Genomic DNA, 8673 nt, shown 5'->3' on the forward strand with positions numbered 1-8673 from the left:
GAATGTGAGTGTGCTTGGTTGTCTGTCTCTAAGTGTAGCCCTGTGATAGACTGGTTACCTGTCCAGGTGAACCTGCCTTCACCCTGAGTCAGCTAGGATAGACTCCGCCCCCCTAGTGAGGATTAAGGTGTAGAGATGATGGATGGATGGGGAATGATGGTTAAAAATGTCCAACCAGCCGGAAAAAAAGTGGAGATCTTTATTTAGCTGACATTGAAAACTAGTAGATAGTTAACATTTTAAAAGTGATATTTAGGCTTAAAAAAAAAACACTTAATATACATGAACTTCCTAATCACAGCTCTAATCATGAGTTTTTTGTGGTGATCTTCAGACTGCAGATTACATTTGCAGGATGATATTCTCACTGGAGGGACTGTAGATAATATATATATGTGTACTGTATATAGTTTTTCCTCGCTGGCTGCACCTCATTACTATTATTATGCTGCTTTAGGGGGAAAATTCCTCTGGTTTGCTTTTCTTTAAACCAATCAAAATCCTTCATTTTGGGAAGTCAGAGATGCAGCGATGGCGCAATCTCAAAATTGCAATGAGGGGATTGTTGTGGTGGAACATTTGCACACAGGGAGGCGAGAACTGTCATTAAACGGATAATTCACCAAGAAAAACTAGCAGGGCTGCCTGTGCATGACCCAGAGTGTCAGCACAAATGTTCAGCGTGTCGGTAGTTGTTCACCGTCAGTCGCTCTGGTTACCGTACGAACAGAGGACGGTCTGTTTCAGGTCCTTTCCTTAAATATGGTTTCATGTTTACATGGCGATAGATGATTGATACAGCAGCTGTATGATTTGAGGACTGACATCTCATTTGCCGTTTAGGGGATGTGCGGGTGTTCGACAGAGTGGAGCATTGTCTCAATCCAACATGTCTTCAGCCCATCAGTCCTGTAAGAGGCCCACATGAAGCAGATGATTCAGAGAAGCAGAAAAGTGTTCTGCTTATCCTCTGCTCTGCTGGAATGTCACGCTTTGCATCCTCTGGATACAGGAGGGGGTGTTCTGCACTTCCTCAAAACTTATTTTCCTCCATGCTTGGTCCATTCTCTTCTGGGAATGGATTTAAACTGCAACCAAGGCAACAATATGTACCAGCAGCAATAAAAAGTCTCCGCTGCTAAAGCAATGAGGCATTTTAATAGGATGAACTGAGACTGTGGCGGAGGCAGCCAGGCTTCTTCTCCCTCGCTGTCTGTCTCCTCCTCTCCTTCTGAGAGTTGCAATTGTTTGAAGTTTGGACTCAACAGGGATTTGGATGATTTAAGGTGAAAATGAAGGGCTAGATGCGTCGAGTGGAGGCACGGGGGAGACGGGGGAGTCGGCTTCTTAAAGCCTGATCATTATCTGCGCCTCCTGTTGTGCAGCAGGCACTACAACACCCAGGCAGTGGCCTTGAAACATCCCACTTGGGAGAATCACACTAAACACTCTGTCAGAGCTCATTTTTGTGTCTGAACGCAGACGTACAATACATCTCTTTCACTGGTGTGCCCAGTGTGTTTCATTAATGGAGACGTCCTCCACCGCATGACAGTCACAAACCTGTACAGCCGTCCTCCCATCACACTGCGTCTCACACTACTTCAGCCAGAGTCAAGGAAATCCTCATAAGTGTTGCAAGAAGCCCCGTCCTGGGCGTACAGTCTGATCTTTTCCAGACACGCATGATAGAGACGGAGCATAGTAGGTCCATAAAACACAGGCAGGAAGTCATACTTCAGCCAGTCCAGAACATCAATCCTTTACTCTGACATGTGGTGCCGATAAACACGAGGTACTGAAGTTTTTCTGCTCTCATTGTCTTCAGACAGTTTCCTTAGAATATTTTACAAAGTTCTGACGAGGGCCCCATGTGAAGGAAATGGGTGAGAAAAGTAGAGTATGAGGGAGCGATAACGGCGAGGCACATCCTCATTAGTCGACTCCTCTCTCTCTGCTAATAAAAGCCACTCTCACAACGTGCTCTTAACCCGAGCCGTGACCTTACACAGGAAATCCATATTAAATGCCAGTTTCATCAAAAATCATCTGGGAACCGAAAACTGTTGGGAGCCGGTGGGAAGGAAATAGTTAAACGAGCACTTTGGCTTCTGTGGATATAATTAGCATACAGAGACGTATCAGTCTCACTGATAGGAATAATATCATGGAGGCAGAGGCAGAGTGTCATACCGGAAAGCAATTCAATGCTTAGTGTAATGCTTAAAGTACTCCTCAGTTCTCCTTGAAATGGCTTTCGCTGACTTGCTCTGTGAAGTTTCATTCAGATAAAGCTCGCCTGGAAAATTTAAGTGCGGAGGAACGTCTGCTGGAGATGTACCCTGTCTCCGAGTTGGCATCTTTCTTGCAGCTCCCTTTCTCTGGTTCTGCTCCACTGCCTGTCTGCCTGTATACCTGCCTGCCCGCCTCCTTTGCAGGCTCATTCTCTCCAAGGTGGCAGTTTACAACACGGGCTGCATAGCGATGGCGCCGCAGCCATCTGCCACCCGAACCGAACCCGAGGAGCGCCATCCCCAGCTGGTGTCCGGGGCGCTTCTGTCACCTCTGCTAATAGACCTATAAGACATGCTGAGGTCAGCTGTCATCTGTCACCTCTGGCCCTCTACGAATGCTGTGACACGAAACTAGTAATGCCTTACCGGCGAACCACAAACTTGGAAAGGTTTCAAAACTATTGGAACAATTCCTCTGGTCCAGCGTGGACGTGAGGGTGAATGTGCCACCCAGCGGTCCTCGCTGCTCTCCAGGCAGCTAAACTCAGTGTCCAGCAGCTCTCTGCCAGTCTGTCAGTTCATTACTGAGGCCTGCGTTCCATTACAAAGCAAACAAATAACCACATAGTCATTATTTATTTAAGGCCATTATCAACCTCTGTAGAACAAAGGCCGTCGAAGTAAGTACTGCTCAGCACTACTCGGTTATTAAGTGCAGATACTCAACGAAAACTTGAAAAAAAAAGGAAGACAAAATAAATTAAACACTTAATGAAAAAGGGCCTTGGCTATGAAATGACTAAACTGGAAACAGTGCAATAAAGACGTCCAACTGGCAGCGTTTGTTTGCTCATATATCGCATGTGTCTGTCACATCGCTGTGGGTCGCTTCACTCTTTCTCTCTAACTGATCTGCATATTCTCTCGTAGCGTCTGCAGCTATTCAGGACATATTAAAGTGTGCTCGACATAATGCTCGACTTGTTGTAATAGTCTGCATTTAATCATCCAACAAAGTTAAGTTCAGTTTATCATCGTTTAAGAGCGTAATCAGCTCTGCAGCTCTCCGTGGAAGCATCGCCTCTGTGTTTGACAACATCACTTCTGTCTGCATGTTTTCCAAAACTAAGAGCAAATCCTCCCACCCACCAGCGCCAGTATTTCCATCTGGTATTGGAGTCCCTGCTATGCCGTGATTAGTTCTTTTACTGGAGGAAGTCTAGTGTGGAAGAGGAAGAGCGAGGGAGGAGCGTTGGGGGCAGCGAGGGGCTGCCGCTCTCTGGCTATTGTTTGGACACAGTTTCTCTCCCATCGCATTGACCACAGACAGGGCGTGGCCCGGGGACCCGGGCAGGGGGATACTGGGGAGGGGTGGCGGCGCTGGATTCAGGGGGAGGCTTACAGCACATTGCATACTTGCTCTGCATGTGGACAGCGAGCAGGAAGGCGGGTGGTCCCCCGAGAGTGCTACAAAGAAAGAGAAAGAGCTGGAGTGAATGGGATTTTTTGCCCCTGTAGTTTGGCAGTGTGTTCCCAGCCCCGCTCATGTGCACGATGAAGTAATGAGAGACTTGGGCCTCTGACAAACTCAGGCCAGATGGGGAGAGGATACTTCTCTACAATTACTCTGCAGCAGAGAGCATTAGAGCCAGCGCAGCCGCTCCTCTACGGAGAAAAGATAATCACTTTTAGAGAATATTTAATCAACATGCACGCCTTACAGCACGCCGTACAGTTTGGAGTGCGCCTCCTCCTCCTCCTCTGTCTCTGCGTACAGCATCCTGCTCTTCTGCCACGTCTGGATAGCAGCAATAACTGAACCGCAAAGTTGGTGGAGCAGCTGATTTAGGAAGCGTTTAAAAGTGTTTAACTGGATTTTCAATGTGCACTAAAACCACTATGGAAACATATCGAGGCATTCTGTGGTGTGTTTGGCTTGTTTTTTAAGTCTCATTAACGGACAATGGTGCATTTTGGAGATAAGAGCCGTACTGCAAACAAGAAGGAAAAGAATCTAATTAACGGTGAAGATCAGAGCGGCAGCACACTCAGAAGACCTTGTCATTGCACAGGGGAAATAAACACACAGCTACAGTTGCTGGATTGATCCCAGACTGACCCCAAGTCTGGAAGTGAACTTACTCCAACTGCTAAACGCTTCCTTTTAGCCTCCACTTGCTGGTTGGCATCCAAATAACAGAACTTTAACCTCTGCTAAGCTCTGAATCTTCGCACCAAAACTCTCCTCGGGAGCTGCAGTTGACCTTTCATCTTGTACCTTTCCATCAGCGAAGCGGATATTTTAAAAGACAGCTGGTAAAAATTTTGTTCGGCCCGCAGAATTTCATCCTCCATCAAATAGCGTCTACGTCAAAACCCACCTGCGTGTCCCTCCACCTTCACCGGCTGTATCTGGTGAAAACTGATAAATTCACGCATGCATCGCTGCTCTCGCCCATCGTGTTTAACAAACTGTTTTAAAGTAGCCAGGAGTCGCCCATGCTCCCCGTGCCGAGTGACTCACTAACAGCTGCCTTATGGTTGTGTTTAAGAAAGGTTTATGGATCAGTATTGGCAGGTTCCCATGAGCGTGTGATGAGCACTTTCCCACCGACAGACTGCACGGCACTGATCTACCCCGTATAAATAATGTAATACTCCATAAGGTTAGCCCACATTGATTTCAGACGACCAAATATTTTCAGACATCTTCTGTTCCCCGAGATAAATTGAGTGCAGTCTGGATGTGTGTGTTTTTTTAGACAGATTCGGCAGCGATGCAGTCGATCAGCGTGGAAACATCCGCGTCTTTTAGGAATGTTAAACAAGGCCTAGGCATCAATGTGATGGATTAAGAGGAAGGGCCAATAATAAAAGGGTGCCATCACCCTGGCAGTGAATACATTACTGTCTGTAGCCGGAATAAAAGGAGGCAGGTCGTCCGTAACAGGCAGCCAAAGACCTTTCCACCGACTCTACTGTACTTTAGAATAACGACAAGACATAAAAACAACAACGTCGTGTACACACAGACAGAGGAATTACACAAAATGATAGCGGCGGTGAAGACGCTGGAAGTTTGGGGTGATTTATTCTCCTGTTCCTCGTTTAGTTCAGACAGAAGGACAGACAGGGCAGCGGCAGCAGCAGGCTGGAGTGCTGTGTTTATGGCCTTATTGGACGTCTGTCAGAGATGTTATTGTAGCTCCGCAGGGAGGCCAAACACAGCACAATTTCTGACATTTTGGCACAGTGTAATATATTTACAGGAAGTCAGCTCATGCATATTAAAATACCTCTGCTTTGATCCGGCGCAGGGCAGAGCCAACAAATGGGCTAACAAACAGCCGGGCCTGGGGAGGGATACACACCTAAAGAACGTTTAATCTCCATAAGCCACTGGACGCTGGTGCTGGCTCATCACAGCCCAAACCGCCTAACCCCACAGATCTCCCACACAAATCATCTTAAACTTAAAATCTTAAAAAAAAAAGCACGTCTGAGCTCAGAGGCTCTCAAACCTCTTCATGCAGCTCCTACATGTGAAGGGAGAGAGGAGGTGGAGGGGCTGTGTTTGGTTTGATCGGTCACCTGACTGCTGGCCTGGCCTCTGGGAACAGGAAATATGACATCAGCGCCCTGACATTCAGGAATGTGGGAATGTCAGGCTGCCTGTTAACACGGCTCGAACAAGACCGAGACAGAGAGCAGGCCGGATGGACACAGCCGATAGCTCGCTGCAGCCGGTTATCTTGTACCTTTTCATTAGAGCTCCTGACTGGTAAACTCCTGTGACTTCTACAGTCGCCACCTCTGAGATCGTCAAGAACTAAACAGACACTGACAGTGACCTGCTTCAAAAGCTCCCGGGCTTCCAAACGCATCCAAATCAGAAGCAGACGACTTGGTTCCTGTGGCCTCGTCACTACTCCAACCAGCAGACTTTCTGTACATGCAGGCAGTCAAACATGTAACCTCTCACGTCATCCTATATTCGTTTGCGTTGACTAATTAGTTGCTCAATAAAGTGAGTGGATCACAAGGTGAGGTTTTTACTGCTCACACATCAGGGCTGGAGGAGAGCTCGGCTCCCCCTTCACTCGTGTTCCACTCAAACACAATAAAACTTATCATTAATGAATCCAAGATGTCAGCTTCACGAACCAGAATGTCGAAAGAAGCTTTAATTAGACACAGGCGCAGTCATGCAACAACCAAATCTAAAATGGTCTCTAAGCTGCAGCAGCAAGAGAGCGATCAGAAAGTACAACACCAAGCCAGAATCTAATGTTCTGAGCCACAACCGGCGGTCCCACGAAAACCCAAGTTTGAAACTCATTCCTCATTCATCACATCTCCTTCCCGGCTAAGTGACGGTGCCATGCTGTCGCCAGCTTCCTTCAGAGACGCTGGCGTGCAGTTTCTGGGCCTAAAGCTCGGTTTCTCCTTGCAGAGCCGTTGCCAGAGCCGGGGAGGGAGCCGGAGCCAGAGCTGGAGGGAGAGCAGCCCCAGAGGAGCCCAGCTGCTGCCTGGGAAACCAAACCCTGGCCGACTCTGGCCCACGCTCTCTAACCCCAACCCCTCCCGTCTAATAACAACACTCCTCAGTCCGCCTCTTGTTCTCTTTCCTTTCACTCCGCTGCCTTTTCCGCTGTCATTCTCATGCTGAGTTTAGGGAAAAATAAGTCCGAGGAGCACCGGTGGGATGATATTAGTAACCCCGCTGCACATTCCCCGAATGCTTCCCACCGCTGATCTGCAAACAGCCACACATGTTCTCACTCTGACACACACACACACACACACACACATGGCGTGACACTCACCCCGGTAGTGAAGGCTGTCATCGTGGTGGTTGTGCTGGTGGTGGTTCTCCAAGGCAGGGGGGCTGCTGGCGCCCAGCTCTGCCAGTCTGCGGCTGGTGGCGGAGAGCTCGGAGCGCAGGTTGGTCACTTCCTGACTGGCAGACTGGATGGCCCCATCAATCCTCTGTGCCAGCTGCTTGTTGTCTTCCATCATTTTAAGGATTTTCCCCTGAGGACCAAATCCACACAGAGCAGCATGGTGTCAAGAGGAGCGCTACAGGGGGTGAAGCTGAGACCCTCCTGCACCTCCTATCCCCCTCTCCTCTTCCTCCTCCTCCTCCTCCTCCTCCTCCTGCTCCTCCACCTGTGCTTCTTCTCTCACAGTTTACTTCGCACATAAAAAGAGAAATAAAAAAAAAAAATCCCTCTTCTGCTGAGCGCTGAGCAGCACAGAGATGATGTCTACCTGTTACTGCATGGAGGATAGCGGCTGTGTGGCCGAGCAGCAGTCAGTCAGAGAGGACATGTGTGCAGGGCAAAGCAGGAAAAGAGTGAGCGGGAGGAAGGGAGGAAGCAGAGAAAGCAGAGAGAGGGAGGGAGAGAGAGAAGACAGAGGAGGAGAAGAGATGCAGCCCAGCAGGCGGAGGGGAAAGTGAATGCTCCCTCCGAGGAGAATGTGCTGTGAGCAGCTGCTCTCAGAGAGGACCCTGCACACACTGAGATGACATGCAGCCTTTTAAATGGACTGTACCATGTGCTGGAGGACCAGGGGAGCGACGGGCTGCAGTTGGACTGAGCGGCTCTCCAGCAACTCTCTAACTACTCGACGTGGTGCGTATCCCACACCCCGTGGAGTCTGTAATGAGTTAGCGATCGGGTCTGTAGGAGCGAAAAAGGCTCAGATTGTTTCTCTGTGCTTGTGTCCCCACACCCAGAGCCTGGCAGCAGCACTGAGCCCTTTGACAAGCACTTGTCAAGCCCTCTATATCTTTTCACTGCTGCTCCCACTTTCCCTTCCTCCCTCGCACTCACACTCCCGCTGCCTCTTTGTCTCTCCCGCCCCCCTCTCTGGTTTTTTTCATTCCATTATATATTCATCTCTTTGTCCTGGGAAAGCTCACCCCCGCATCGGTGGAAGGGGAAGGGGGCTGGCACAAGGCGCCCAAGGGGAAAGCATTTCAACTCTCAGAGCAAACTTAGCAGAGGACAGAGGGACGGCCCTCTAATGGGCCCAACACAAAGAGAAGAGGCCCCGAGAATTACAATCGGGCTGCGCGGAGAACACAGCAGAGCTTTACTTCTTTGATCAAAAACAGTTGGAAGGATTATATTTCAGCTTATCTGTGGGCCCAGTAAACAAACACCGCCGCCATCACTTCTTATCTGTACAGCCGTAGAATTCCATCGCACACACAAAAGGTTAAAGGACGGGAAACGTCGCTTGTAACTTAAAGCAATTTTGGGTATTGCTGAGCCATCGCCACCGAGAATCTGCATTTGACATTTTCATTTCCTAAGTTAGAAAACACATCCTGTCTGGCACGGCGCTGAGGCAGATGAGCGATACATCACTCGGATGCTGTCATCCGCGGCTCAGGTGATAACGGCTCGGCGTTCATTTGTATTCACACAAT

General features: G+C 48.9%; 1 protein-coding gene across 1 annotated transcript in view; it reads right to left on the reverse strand.

Moving 5' to 3' along the window:
- Positions 1-7840, reverse strand: part of LOC103362969 (kazrin-like) — a 65292-nt gene extending 57452 nt beyond the window's left edge. The window contains exons 1-2 of the mRNA XM_008289526.1: positions 7791-7840; positions 7061-7268 (exon numbers count right to left, since the gene is read on the reverse strand). Coding sequence (XP_008287748.1) covers positions 7061-7268; positions 7791-7793 — 211 coding nt within the window. The 5' untranslated portion in view covers positions 7794-7840. The remainder of the gene's footprint in view (positions 1-7060; positions 7269-7790) is intronic.
- Positions 7841-8673: the final 833 nt, after the last annotated feature.

The sequence above is a fragment of the Stegastes partitus genome, unplaced genomic scaffold (genome assembly GCF_000690725.1).
Source record: "Stegastes partitus isolate 25-593 unplaced genomic scaffold, Stegastes_partitus-1.0.2 Scaffold14, whole genome shotgun sequence".
NCBI classification, from domain to species: Eukaryota; Metazoa; Chordata; class Actinopteri; family Pomacentridae; genus Stegastes; species Stegastes partitus.